Below are 15,641 nucleotides of genomic sequence, written 5' to 3'. Positions count from 1 at the left end.
GATATATATATGCCCTGTCTTTTAAAATGTGTGCCTCCAAATTTTGAACCTCACCATTTTTTGTTAGCTTTGCCTCGAAGTGAGTCCTGAACTTAGCCCTGCGCTTCTTTTAAGACAATGGCTTAAACAGCTTCAAACATAAAACAAACTGCCAATAAACGCCATGTTTGTCAACCTAACATTTTAATAACGACCATTGAATCAGATTCCACTTGTTCATTGGAGCAAAATCATAGTCCGGAGCAAAGTGAATGCCCTTAGTCGCTATTTGGGAAGAAAATCTTGCATACCACCTTGTATAAATTAGGTACCTTAATTGCCGTAATTATCTTTTCCAATTCAGAAAATGAAACTGGCACCATTTGGTCTCATTGCATTCTGACTCATAATCCAATTTAATATTAACAATCCCCCAAAGTTTTTTGCGTTAATTTTCATCCAATTAGTTTTTCTAACTTTGCAAAGCTAACTAAGCATGCTTCTCATATATATAGTTTGAGCATATATAAACATAATTTTTTTTTTTTTTTTTTTTGAATCCAACAACTTTATCAATTGGAAATCTCTATTTGTTGCCCACCAAGTGGAAAACAAGCAGCTCTACGGATTTTCCTCTCATATGCGTTATATTGTACGAATTAAGTTTGTTTAATCGGGAAAAACATTATAGCCCCTTCAACATTTATCAATTGGATCAACTATGCTAATTTTTTTCTTTTTCTTTTTTTTTTTGGAAAAAAAATATATTTAATTTTGTCAATTCAAAGTAGTTATCACTGTGTATCACCACTGGTGACTATTACCACTTTATATGTCAGTGGATTTAATATTTATGTGGTTTTTATATATGCATGAACTCACTACCGTATAGACTGTTTTTACTTATTATATACATAGAATCCACTGCTATGTAGGATAGCAACAATCATCATTGATGATAAATATTATTTTTCATATATATATATATATATATAACACGTTGATAGTGCAAATATTATCATGATCATCTTTTCTATTTCAGGATATGAAATTGACACCTTTTGTTCTGATTGGGTCTGACTCACAATCCAATTTCAGTGATAATATTCCCCTATAGTCAGTGTTTCCAACTTTGCAGAGCTAGCTTTTTCTTTTTTTTAATCCAACAACTATATCAATATATAACATTTTTTTTTTTTTTAATCCAACAACTTTATCAATTGGAAATCTTTATTTGTTGCCCACCAAGTGGAAAACAAGCAGTTCTACGGATTTTCCTCTCATATGCATTATATTGTACGAATTAAGTTCGTTTAATAGGGAAAAACATTATAGCCCCTTCGACATTTATCAATTGGATCAACTAATGCTAATTTTTTCTTTTTCTTTTTCTTTTTCTTTTTTTTTTTTGGGAAAAAAAACACAGTTAAATTTGTCAATTCGAAGTAGTTACCAATTGTGGTTAGCAAGGGAACTAATTGTTATTGCCAATTTTTTTCTTTTTTTCTTTTTTTTTTTTCAAGGGAACTTATTGTTGATTGAAATATATATATATATATATATATACACACCGCACGTTGATAGTGCAAATATTATCATGATCATAATATTATCATGATCATCTTTTCTATTTCAGGATATGAAATTGGCACCATTTGGATCTCACTCACAATCCAATTTCAATGATAATATTCCCCTATAGTTTTTTTCCGTTTAATTTTCAATCCAATCAGTGTTTCCAACTTTGCAAAGCTAGCTCGGTTTGTTTCAGCTAAAAAGAAAAATAAAGCTAACTAGGCTTGCTTCTCATGGTTTGAACATATATAAACATAAAATTAGTCAGGTTTGAACATATATAAACATAAAATTAGTCAGGTCTCCTTTTGTTTCAATTAGTCAGGTCTCCTTTTGTTTCCTGTCAAGTTTATTTTCTACTTGTTTCACACCAACTTGAAAATAAGCAGCTCTGCCTACAATAAGCATGCTCTATCTATAATAAGCATACACTTCAAGGTTTGGTTAAGTGGGGCCCAGCTTTCAAACCTTGACATGAATAAAAAATTCTACCTCTTCCAAAGTTGTAATATATATATATACGAAAATTCTATGATGAGGACGGTCAACATAAGAACCGCAGTATTAGTGACCGTTTTTTATAATATTAATGGCGGTTTCTTAGAAAATCATCACCAATATTATAAAAAACCGTCACCAATACCGTGGTCCGCATGAGGACCGTCTGCACCATAGACGGACTGTATATATATATATATATATATAAAACCAAGTGCAGGGACTTTCCTCTCATATCCATTATATTATACTAATTATTTTTTATTTGCAAAAGTATTATGGACCTCCCACAACATTTATAAATTGTATCTCACTTATGCTATTAAAAAAAAAGAAAAAAAAAAAAAGGAACTTAGTTTCGACAATTTAAATTTACCAATTGTAGTTATCGATACATGAACCAATTGTAATTGTTGATTAATATGTCAAAACTCTAAAGGAACCCTACAATTGATTATGGGTTTTTTAAAATCAATGGCAACTTTTGTATTTATGCAAAATCTAAAGGGAGGTTAAAAAAAATTATATATGTTATAAATTTGCAAAAATATAGTATAAACAACAGAAAACTAAAATATAGAAGGTAAGATAATATAAAAATGGTGAAGAGAATTCTATTTTATTGTATATATCACTTCTTGTTTCATGGTCTCTATTTAGTCTATACATAGTAAAAATTACAAATAATATTGATGGGTATTAATAATAAATTGATCAAGTTTATATATGTCATATAAGAGTTTAGGTATTATGAAAAACTTATCAATCTTATGTTATTTATTATTTATTTTATGATGAATAGCTTATCAATCTTGTTGAGTAAACGAAATAAATAAGTATATATATACACATATATACACACAAGTGCTTCCAAAGATGAGATACATGGCAACCTTATCTTAATGTTCACGAAATAACCAAATAAGGCAATATGCATCTCAATAGAATTGTACTATATATATATATACAAGTGCTTCCAAAGATGATATACATGGCAACGTTATCTTAATGTTTAAGAAATAACTAAATAAGGTAATATACACCACAATAGAATTATACAATTACACATGTGTCTTAATATGTTACATTATGAGTGTTGAATTACCATTAATTCTAAAAGTTTAAGCTTATGAAATGTGGACTTTCAATTGATTTATATTTTTTTATAACAATGAGTATATATCATTTTCTAAGTTACAATGGGGTAGAGGAATAGTGAATTCCACATGCATATTCATAACAATATCCATTTTATTTTTATCAATTTTCTTCCATTATTGTGGTGTGTATGTCATATATATGCCCTTGTTGAAATAAGACACTTCATCTCTTGTTAAAATAAGTAAATGGTGTTGATTACTGACATAATGGCATAGTGGATGTGTATAAAAAGCCTCTTGCACAGGCACAGTGGTGATGCACAATACTAATACACTATGTCCACTAATGTTGACTCTTTGTCCCTTGTAAATACAAGACCAACCTTGTGACAATTTTATGCTTGTCTCGTAAGTTTATTCATCGCTCATGAATAGCTCTAACCCAAACTCAAAGCCAAACTTGGTGGTGGTGGAGAGCGTGACGTCATATTTTCACTTGAAGAGCTTATTAGACATTTCATTTCCATATGGAAGAAATGTCATTTTGTGCAAGAGTCGTAACAGAATTTTTGGAAGCAAACCTTCAAATTTTTTTTTTTTTGGGGCTTTGAAATGAAAGTTTTGTAAACAAAAAAATCGTGGAGGCTACAGTCTACAAGTAGGAGTAGGGTACGTTGCCACTCTCCTGGGTGACAAAAGTAGCAAAAATAGTAGGTAGAGAGTCCAAAGACAAGATACAATGATGGCGTTTTTTAGACACCAGTTGCACACAAAATGGGCTAGAAAATTGTCTTTCCTAGGGGACTAAACAAAATACACTTCCTAAAACTTATTTTTCAGTTGTAGAATATCAATGATTATTCCTTCTGCTACTTAATGAGTGGTTTGAGAATCAGGGTTGTTGAGGTTAAGAATTACATTCCTGGCATCTGATTCACACTACACTTTAGTCCAACCTTCCTGTTTTGCTAAAGTCAAGCCCTACAACACACACTAAAGGCTTTGGCCAATTCTAGAATATCTTATTGGAACTAAACAGCCTTGATTTTTATCACTTCACCCAGGTGGTCTCTAGCAACGACTCCGATCATGCTGACTCCATCTTTGATTTCGGCATCCATGTTAATTTTGATAAACTGTAATGGTGGTTTGCTCCATGTAGACCTGTTGGAGTGTAATACCAAACCTTTAGGGCAATTCTTAGAAAATATGGCTTTTGCCTCTTCAAATCTAAGCTTCAACCAAATTATTGTGTTGTCTAGTGAGAAAGTTTTGTTGCCGAATAGGGCATTATTTCTTATTTTCCAAAGTTGGTCCAAAATGAGAGTGGTATAGAGGAAGAAGTCCTTTTTGTCGCTAGTATGGCCCAAAAGAACCCCAGTGGAGTTAATTAACAAATTTAGCTTCTCTTCTAGAGGTTGTTAGCAAGAGAATCCCATTTTACACTCCAAGGTATAGCAAACCATAATGCTTTAGCCACTTGACAATGATAAAATAGATGACTATCAGATTCAAGGCAGCCACAACCATGCATACAATCTTTATAATCGATTGCAATATTTTGAGAGAGAAGGTTGGAAGCAGTTGTAAGACCATAATTGGCTAATTTCCATAAGAAAAACTTTAGTTTTTCATGGATTTTTGAAGTCCAAAGATACTTTCATTAGAAAGAGGTTGGGAAGTTATCCCAATATTCCAACTTGTAGGCTAATTTTACAGAAAAGTAGCCATTGGAATTTCCATTCCATATTAGCTGGTCCTCCAAGTTTAGGTTTGGACTAGGTATCTTACAAATGTTTTTGAAAGTGTCTCTGTCAAACAGGTGATGACGCCTTTCCACATTCCAACTACCATCTGAGAGTCTAAGGGAATTGATCATGCCACACTCTTGACGAGCTTCCTTAAAAATAGGAGTTGGTCCGAAGTTTAGGTTGTTAGGAATCCAAAATTCTTCCTAGATGTTAATTCCATCCCCTATGCCCACTCTAAAACAGAGCCCATTTAAAATGAGCTTCCTGGATAGGAGGATGCCATTCCAAGTCCAAGAACTGCACTTATTCTTTTTGCACCTCGTAAAGGAATTCTAAATATTTGGATTTTAAAGCTTAAACCCACATCTTGTCCAAGTCTGTAGCTAGATACCAACCCAATTTGCTAAGAAACACCAAGTTCATATCCTTTAACCTTCTTATGCCGAGACCTCTAGAGCTTTTAGGCCTATGAATCCTTGACCAAGATATCTGTATGTAGTTCCTGCCATTCACCCCTCTATCCCACAAAAAGTTGCTAGCCATGCTTTCAATGTCATGGCACCATTTCGATGGAAGTTTATAGGTTGACATTGCATACAAGGGAATAATACTGACAACTGACTTTATCAAGGTGAATTTGCCCGTCTGGGAAAGCAACTTGGCCTTCCAATCTTATAGTTTAGCCTCCACCTTCCTCTTCAGATCCTCATAAGCCTTAGAATGATTCCTACTGACAAACATTAGGGGTGGGTTCGGTGCGGTTTGGTTCGGTTTTATAGATTTTTTTAAACCGAACCGACCAATTCGGTTTGGATTGGATACGAACCAAACCAAACCGACCACCATGTTCAACCCGAACCGAACCAAACCGATGATCCTTGGTCGGTTTGGGTTGGGTTAACGGTTTAGATCGGTTTGGATCTCGGTCCAAATTTTTTTATTTATGCTATTTTGAGACAAAAATTGTATACATTGGGTTCAAAATTGTATAAAGTTTTTTTAGGTCTTTTTAATTATCAATCTTCAATCATATTCATGCATTATATTTTGAATTAAGCATCTTTTTCAAGCTATTATCTAAATTAAATAATATCTAAATTAAATAATTTTAATATACATTCAACTAGCAAAAATACCAAATAAACTAACTATTAACTACAATGCAACATGAAACCATACAACTACAATACAAGTAAGATAATACAAAATAAAATCATATAACTATAATATAAGTCTACAACTACAACCTAATTATACAAATACATCATACACCAACAAATAAATTCTATAACAAATCTACAACCATTATTAATTATAAAATAGAATACAATCCATATTTGAAATCTTAAATTTTAAAATGAACTTATAATTAAATAAACTAACAATCCATAAAAATAAAAATTATTTTAAAAAGTCTTCTTCCACACTCTTCAATCCCATTCTCACAATAAATAAAATAATAGTTTTATTTTATAATTATAAACTATATTTATATATAAAAGTAAAATAAAATGTTAGTTTAATTGATGATCGGTTTGGTGCGGGTTGGGTTGGATAAATTTCATCCAACCTACAACCCGAACCGACCGTTTCGGTTTTTTTTTTTATATATTTAACCGAACCAAACCAATTAATAAATTAAAACCAACCCAAACCAAACCAAATATGTCGGTTTGGTCGGTTTGGTCGGTTTGATAGGTCCGGTTCGGTTTTTGCTCACCCCTAACAAACATTGGGTTGCCAAGGTATTTGGCCTCTTTTGACAGCTCATTTAGACCAAATAACTTTTTAATGCTAGCCTTGGTCTTACCCTATGTATTCTTAGAAAAGAAGCACTCAGACTTTGAATGGTTTACTTTCTGTCCCTTCCAACTACAATAAATATTGAAGCATTTGTTCAACTCTCAAACCTCATCCAAGTTAGCCCTGCAAAACAATAAAATGCCATCTGCAAAGAACAGGTGAGAGATTGCTGGGCTGGATCTGCCAATCTTGATTCCGTGATTTTTTCTTCTCTTTCTAGCTTTAGAAGTATCCTGGACAGAAGCTCAAAGTATAGGATGAAAAGAAAAGGGGAAAAGGGGTCACCTTATCTGAGATCTCTTTGCATTTCCATCTTGTTAAAAACACTACCATTCAGCAACCACTCCACATAATCGGTTGATATGCATCCAAGTACAACTGCATCAGCTTGTAAGAGAAGCTAAACTTAGAGATGATTCTAGTTAAAACACCCTAGTCCATCAGGTCGTACACATTCATCATATCAATTTTGAACCTGATAAGACCGTTGCCATTTTTCTTCTTCTTCATCATGTGCAGAATTTTAGCTAAAATGAAGTTTTCACCAATCCATCTGCTGAGGTGAATGCAGCTTGGGAGGGAGAGATGATTTTGTCTAGTAAAGGGCGGATTCTTTCTGCTAAGATCTTGGATACTATCTTGTACATTGTATTGCAGAGGCTTATTGACCTGAGATGGTTAAAGATGCAGACTTGTTTGGCCTTTGGAATAAGCACAATGAATGTTTTGTTGATAGCTCTTGAAATGATAACTGATCGAAAAGCGTTCTAGATCATGGTGACTACATCATCCCCTACTGTGCTCCAATATCTTTGGAAGAAAAGAGCAGATATCTCATCAGGTCCAGGGTCTTTAATGGGATACATGCTCTTAACTATTCTAGAGATTTCATCTGCTGAAGGAAGAGCATCGATCTTTACATTATCTGTGTTTGTAACACCTCCTTAAATGTAGTTATCTAAACAGTTACAGAACACCGTAGGTTTCACTTGAAACAACTCCTAAAACTTCTTTATGAAATAGTTTCCAATTTCTAATCTAGTCTCCAACCAATTACCTTTATCATCTTTAATGGCAGCAATAAAGTTCTCTTTTAATGATCCGACTGCAAATTTTTATCTTCTAGTATTTATATAGATTATAAACTGTCTCCAGCCTAAAAAGATCCCACTAGTTAGGACCCGTATACTTGTTTAGTTATAATAGTACTACTTCAAATTACTTAATGATCCGTGGCATAGTACACTGTAAGTGCTATGCGTATAGTTCATTTATTTTTATTTACAGAGGTACCAATATAACAAAATAAAATGTATTCGGCCAACTTAAAAAGATCCCACTAGTTAGGACCCGTATATTTGTTTAGTTATAATAGTACTACTTCAAATTACTTATCAACAAGCACATATCTCTTATCTACAATATGAACAATATGTTTTTTCTCTTTTCTGCCAAAATATTTCGTACTTTCTTCTTTTTTTTTTTTTTTTTTTTTTTTTGGTCGTTAAATACCAACCTTTTTCATACTACTTTATGCTAAGCTTGCGTGTGCCTGTCCAATACTTAATTTCTTGGTATTAAAAACCAAAAGCCCCTCCTTATATTTTACTCTGTAACAAATAAAGAAATGTCAGTTTCTTCTACAATGAAGGACCAAAACCTGCATTGTGGTGCAAACGCTTAGGCTCCGCACTGCGTACGGCTTTGGCTTGCATCATAGTAGGCTGCACCACACTCTATGGTCCCGTACCTCTCCAGCGCTTGTTAGCCTACCCTGCTTTCTCTTACGTGACCACCATATTGGTAGTTTCGGAAGCAACACTTGGTGACACCTTGAGAAGCTCTTGGCATGTTTTCTATGCCACGGTTTCGGTAATGATCCCTTCTATGTTTAGTCTATGGCTGATTGGCCCGGCACGATTTACAAAGGAATTGGCGGCGGTGGCAGTGGCACTCAATGCGTTCGTGATGGCGTTGCCGGAGTCAACACACTTGATGTCAAAGCAGATTGCTTTTGGTCAGATTGTGATTGTTTATGTAGGCACTGTGGTTCATGGTTCACAAACTGGAGTTTTCATGCACCCAATTCATGTAGCATCAAGCACTGCTGTTGGAGCTTTGGCTTCTGTTTTGGCTATGTTATTTCCATATCCTCGGCTAGCCTATTGCGAGGTAATTTGTTTTGAATTCCTAATTTTTGAATGTTTTAGTAATATTGCATTTCTTTCTTGAAATTTTTTTAAAAGCATATTGGAATGTGAAATTAAGCTTTTTTAGAATGAATTTTTGGTCAACAACATGAGGTCCTACTTGATTTGGCAGTGGCTTCCGCTAGGAAAATATATAAATTAAACTTCTAAATGGACCTTAATTCATAAGACTTAAATGATATAGATACTAGTTTTTATTTTTAAGATTTGTATATAGAAATTTTTATAGTAATGTAATTTGTACTGAAAGACCAAATTACTCTTGATAGAATAAATTATTTTTTAATGCTTTTGCATTATATTTGGAATGACAAGTTCATTATTTTCTTAAGCAAATCTGCCGTTTTCTATGGCAGAAAAACGATGGCTTCTTTTTGCTCATACCTAGGATTGGTATACGAATAGAGCAAAAGAGCAAGCACTTGCTCCTAAGGATAATTTTTAATATATATATATATATATATACATATATATAAATTCGAGTAAGATTTACCGTTAATGATCATTGGATTATATTAAATATTATAATCTAAAATAAAATAAAAAATTAAATATGCTTTTAATAATATAATAAAACTATATTTAGAAAAAATAAATCTTATTGGACTTAAAAATAAAAAATCATTTTAGACCTCTATTAAATATTTTATTTGATCCTGATTATATATATATATATATATAACATTCTCAACCATTTGGTCACTTAAATGTCAGTAAAATATTTTAGTATTTTCTATTAACATAAGGTGTAAATTAAACTTTTTAAGTCAAAACAAAATGTCTTGTCAACTTAAGCATATTAGGACCTCTAGGGAACCCCCCAAAAAAAAAAAAAAAAAAAAAAAAAAAAAAAAAAAAAAAACTCAATCTTCTGCAATGACCTCAAGTTATGCTCCATATTAAAAAAGCAGCATAATGCGTAAAAATTAAAATTAAAGTTCCATTATTTATTAATGCGTAAAAATTAAAATTAAAGTTCCATTATTTATTATTATTAATAGTGCCATCATTAGTTTTTTCCCAGCAAAATGGTTATTACCAAAACAGTGGAGAGTAGCTTAAAGTATGTTCCCTTTCATAAGAAAGCAAATACACGAAACAATAAATAAAACCATGTCGTTGTCGCTAATATAATACATCAAGTCGTATCTTATATGAATTACCAAAATAAAAAAATCGTATCTTATTTGGATTTCCCAGATAGGATAAAGGCACACATCAAATAATCATTGTAGAAACTATGATTTTTAAATGCCCAAGAAGGAATAATCATAGTTACTCCAATGAAAGGCTGAAAAACTAATTGTAGTTACTCCAATGCAAAGCTGAAACCAAGTTCACGGGGTCTGAAACATCGTCCATGATATATCTTTTCTTCTATTGCATCTATTTGGCAGACAACAAGAGCATGCATTAAGCACGTGATGTACCCAGATTATGGTACCTAAAAAATTAGGTCTATCTTTATTTTGTCGCATAAAGGACAGCAAAAAGGACTGGAAGCATAAAGGATTCATCAATCATGCATATTTCTATGAGCTTAAAAGATAAGAATTTTCTGTTTGACAAAAGATGTCCATAAAACTACAATTAGGAGATAATGTCGCTTGGCCAACTTCCTCACAGTTTTTACCATAATCCCTACTGTCTATTCGTAACGCTCTTGTATTTGAACATGGTGCACATTACTTGCAGAGAATAGCATCTTAGGAGGGGGTAAGGAAATAAAATTGATTTTTGCTTCTGTTTCATATGTGATCTTCCTTTTCATAACCAAACAACAGAAACTGAAATGCTTTCCTGTATTCTTTTCCTTTCCCTACTACTTTCATACTAGTAAACATGGTAAAGAAGAAGTAATAACAGTAATTTGTGTATAAAAGTAAAAACTATAAGTTCATCTAATATGACTAGGCTCATAGCAGCTATTAATTGCTGTTTTGCATTCACAGCTTAGGAAAACATGTCGGTCATATGCCAAAATTGCTTCCGATAGGATGACACTTATGGTGGAGGCCATATCTGCCCAAGACAAAACAACTGCAATGGAATTAATTTCTCAAGAGAAGGCTCTTTCCAAATCTGGAGCTAGACTCCTTCAAAGTATCAAAGATAATCTGGTAAGCTTGACATTCAAACATTTATTGCAAACACTAATGTTGGTAATACCCTATGTCAACTTGCTATTTTGCAGTTGAAGCTTGAGATTTTATTTTTATCTTTATTGCACCAAATAGGAACATTAATTTTATTGTAAACAGGCAGGCATGAAGTGGGAAAGATCACAACTGAAATTTCTTAAAGCTGATGACATAGACTTGGGAAAGAGATTGAAAGATATGGAAATACCTCTGAGGGGGATGGAGATAGCCTTATCTTTTTGCCCTTCATTTCCTGTTCAGATGATGGATGATGAACTCGAGCATGTCTTACATATTTCCAAAGTACAAATAGGTTTAAAATTAGAGCAACCCAATTGTCCTGCACCTTTTGATGCAACTACAGTTCCAGAGGAAGAAGCATTAGACAGATCCATTTGGGCAATCAAAACCACCTCTACAACCCAAGAAAATTTGTCAGCTCTGTTCTTCTTATACAACATGGAACTTCTCATAGATGGACCACCCGTTGCCCAAGATTTTCCAAACAGTCTGAAACAGGACACTGAACAATCGAACAAAATGACGTGTGACTTCCAAAAGGCCTGGAGCAATCTAAATAGAGGGGCAAGAAGCCAGAATTTTGGTTTTGCAGTCAAGTGCTCACTGTCATTAGGTCTTGCTGTGTTCTTTGGTTTGCTGTACAATAAAGAAAACGGGTATTGGTCAGGACTCACAATTGCAATCAGTTTTGTAACAGGACGACAAGCCACATTTAATGTTGCAAATACTCGGGCACAAGGAACGGCAATGGGATCAATCTATGGAATTCTATGTTTATTTGTATTCCAAAGATTTTTGGAGCTAAGACTCTTGGCACTACTTCCTTGGATTATCATCACCAGTTTTCTAATTCACAGCAGGATTTATGGCCAAGCTGGTGGGTTTTCAGCAGCCATAGGGGCACTACTGATTGTGGGTAGAAAAGATTATGGCACTCCAAGCGAATTGGCAATTGCTAGAATTACAGAGGCTTCCATTGGATTACTCTGTTTAATTTTAGTAGAGATTCTCTTGAATCCTGTGAGAGCAGCAACTCTTGCAAAAACTCAACTTTCACAGAGTATGGGAGCGCTTGCAGATTGCATCAGCAACATAAGTCTTTGCTCCCAGCAGAAAAACATGCAAGCCTCTAAGCCATTGAGAGATAAGCGGCACCAGCTGAAACACCATGTCAATGAACTAGAAAAGTTCATTCAAGAAGCAGAATTGGAGCCTAATTTTTGGTTCCTACCCTTCCATGGTGCTTGTTACAGTAAGCTCTTGGGATCTTTGTCAACAATGATGAATCTTCTACTTTTTGTTTCCTATCAAATAGAGTTCATTGCAGAAGCATCACAAAATTCTGGAGGTGTTTTAGAGGAGGTCCTACAGAAAATAAATGATGATCTAGAGCATTTCAATGAGAAAGTTGGCTTTTCCTTGAAATCCCTTGAAGAGGCTACCTCAGCATCCTTGCAAGTATTTAAGGAAGCCTCTCAAAGGGATAATGCATCTCATGACATTGAACTTGGAAAATCATCAAACAGAAATTCATTTAACCATTTGACTACAGAAAACAGAGATGTCGAGAACATTTTAGGTTCTTTTCTTCAACATGTGGAGGAATTTGATAAGATATGCATAGAAGAAGGTAAAGACAAGACTATGAGCCAAATGGTTCTTCGTTTGATAGGCCTGGGGTTCTGCATCCAAAGTTTAGCAAGAGAAACTATGGAGATTAAAAATCAAGTGAAAGAACTGGTCAAATGGGAGAATTCTTCAAGCCAGAGAAATTTATACAAAATTCCCAGTAAAATAATTCAGATGCATACCTAATATCAATATCGAATGTTCCCTATTAACATTAAAAAGGTGTGTGTGATAAATTGGTAATATATCAACTTTCATCATCGTGTCTTATTTGAACTAGCTAATTCTACCAATAGATCATATAATCTATATGTGTTTTCCAGTGTCTTATGTAACCCCTTTTGATAAAGGAAACAAGTGCAAATATCAAGCCTTGTTATGAGAGACTAAAATGGCTATTCCTTCCTCGACATTTAAATTAAGATAGCAATATGTGCGTTCATATTCTCTACAAACACAGAGTGGCAACAAAGGAACGCAACATAATAAAATCCTTATGCGAGTCATGAATCTCAAACTCCTGGACAAGTTTTCTCATAATGTTTACATCTATTTAAAACAATACTGCACCACGAGCAGTAAGTACCAATTTCCATTATGCAATCAGAATCTCATCCAATAGAACTGCTACTTCAATAGCATTAAAAAGTCGAGAAATACATGCATTTTGGGGAGAGGGATATATAAAAGAAAAATACAGATCTTAATTGCCTTCATACTTTGGGTCAGCCATTACATAATGATATGCTACTACCAGAACAAATATGAAGATGCCCAAGAAATTGGCGAAGAAACCCAGGTCTTGGTCGTCAAACATTGATGTGGACCTCATGTGGATAATTCATTAACATGCAATTCATGACCACTTGAGCATGGGATCGTCGTAGAAGGAGGTTATAGGAGGAGGTTACTGCCAGTTATTTATTTATATGTATTTATGGAATATATATATATATATATATTTAGAAGTAGGGTTGTAGGAAGGTATTATGAATGAATGAAATTGACTTCCGACCTATCTTGTTCTCTGTCTTCTCTTCCCCTCTGTCTTTCTGTCTCTTAATATCTCTTTCTTGATCTAAATATTTTGGTACACACCAAACATCCGTAAAATCTAGCAGCAGTGTTCAATGCATCACCAAATAATTTTACATACTGTTAAGTAAAACAATATTGACAACACTGAAACAAAACAGATCCAATGCAAAGAAATATATAAATTGCAATGTAGTACAAAAACGACAATTGAGCATACACTAACACAGAGTAAAGATTACCCAATAAATTTAAAACCAAACAAACAAACATACATAGAAGAAAGGACACTCTCATAATACCAGCAACCCTGGTATTACTGCATAAGTTATACTAACTTTCTATATAGCATCAACTCCAAGACTATGCATTTTTCCCTAAAACAAGTGAGATTTTTCTTTTTTCCTTTCTTTGGGAATTCCTAGTTCTAAAAACAAAATATTGCTTCCTTCCACTCTCTTCTCGCCATTGGCCGGGATTTTCATACCCCACAAGAGCTATCTAAATAATTTCCACCCTGAACAAATGGGCATATCAAAAAAAGCCCAGAAATTGATTTTTCCTCTCCACACACACACACACCACCCCCCCCCCCCAAAAAAACCAAAATTAATCTCCAAGTTTAAAATTTCACTACAAAAAAATAAATTTAAACAAATAGTGTAAAAACAACAATAACAACGACCAATGCAAGTTTATTTACCCAAAAAAAAAAAAAAAAAAAAAAGGAAAAACAATGCAGGTCCTTCAAAAAGTTCAAACGTAACTGCATGCACAACCAGATTATACCCCCTAATAAAAATTCTAAACTCTAAATAATTCAGTGATCAAAAATCGCCAAAAAAAAAAAAAGGTGAATATTAAAAGGAATATAATTAAGACAATGAGAAACGAAGAAACCTTAAAGAAGTTGCAGCAATTACTCTGAGCAAAATTGGTAGCCTCGTTACTAAGAAGTTTCTTGTAGGGTTTTTTGGAAAAATAACCACCCCATAAATCGTTTTTTTGAAAAATAGCAAAAAAAATTTTAAAAAAAAACTAGCCAACTTTAGACAAAAATACCTTTAACTAAATTGAAAATTATGCAACATGTTTTTTCTTACCCTTTTCTTTTTCCTCTAAACACCCATTCATGTTTTGTGCAAGACATTCTCTAACAGGTCGCAAATACCCCTTGCATCTCATCTGCTCTCACTCTCTTTTTCTTGTATTTTTTCGTTTTTGAAACTAAATTCAGGTAAAAAATTTTTCTTTTTTCTTGTTAGATGAAACTGAGGAAATATAGATATGTATTTTTTTCTCTTTTTTCTTGTATTTTTAGTTAGTTTTGTATTTTTTAAGATTTATTTAAAATGGATATGTAATAAATTAGTTTATGAGCTGTTATATATGAGTTTAAAGATACTTAGGTTATATGGTTTGAAAATGGGAGAAAAATTGTGTAAAGCTGAAAAATCACGAAAAACAGTAAAAATGGAGAAAAATTGACGAAAAATATGAACTTCAGTCATTTTCCTCAAGTTTGTCAGTTTTCACAAGTTTTCCGCCAGTTTTCTGCTAATTTTCCGTCAGTAGAAAAATGCCATATTTGGCCAAAAAAAAAAAAACAAAATCAACTTTTTTAATACAGTTAATATGTTTGTTTAGTATTATTCAAATTTTTATATAATTATTGATTTAGTTTAACGTTATTCATTGGAGATTGAGAGAACGAGCAAGCATATACATAGTTTTTCCAAAATCTCAAGGATGCCATTGGAGATTTTCCGGATTTGGTGTTTGTGAATGATAGATACTATTCTATTGAAAAGCCAATATGCTGTGCACATACCACATAAGCAGAAATATTAAAGCAAATGGACATACAAAAGATGAAACTATAATACAATGTTTCATGCT

General features: G+C 33.2%; 2 protein-coding genes across 2 annotated transcripts; one reads left to right on the top strand and one right to left on the bottom strand.

The window, feature by feature from the left end:
• The first annotated feature begins 10,705 nt into the window (after nt 1-10,705).
• LOC107430524 (uncharacterized) lies at nt 10,706-13,023 on the top strand. The gene is made up of 2 exons (XM_048464422.2): nt 10,706-11,036; nt 11,178-13,023. Exons 1-2 carry the CDS (start codon nt 10,914-10,916, stop codon nt 12,891-12,893), a joined length of 1,839 nt encoding a protein of 612 aa, XP_048320379.2. The 5' UTR covers nt 10,706-10,913; the 3' UTR covers nt 12,894-13,023.
• Nucleotides 13,024-13,410: 387 nt separating this feature from the next.
• LOC107430522 (dolichyl-diphosphooligosaccharide--protein glycosyltransferase subunit 4A) lies at nt 13,411-13,524 on the bottom strand. Its single transcript, XM_025079199.1, has one exon. The coding sequence runs from the start codon at nt 13,522-13,524 to the stop codon at nt 13,411-13,413; it is 114 nt and encodes a 37-aa protein (XP_024934967.1).
• Nucleotides 13,525-15,641: the final 2,117 nt, after the last annotated feature.

This window comes from Ziziphus jujuba, chromosome 6 (genome assembly GCF_031755915.1).
Source record: "Ziziphus jujuba cultivar Dongzao chromosome 6, ASM3175591v1".
In the NCBI taxonomy this organism is placed as follows: Eukaryota; Viridiplantae; Streptophyta; class Magnoliopsida; order Rosales; family Rhamnaceae; genus Ziziphus; species Ziziphus jujuba.
This window is presented reverse-complemented; position numbering and strand designations above follow the sequence as displayed.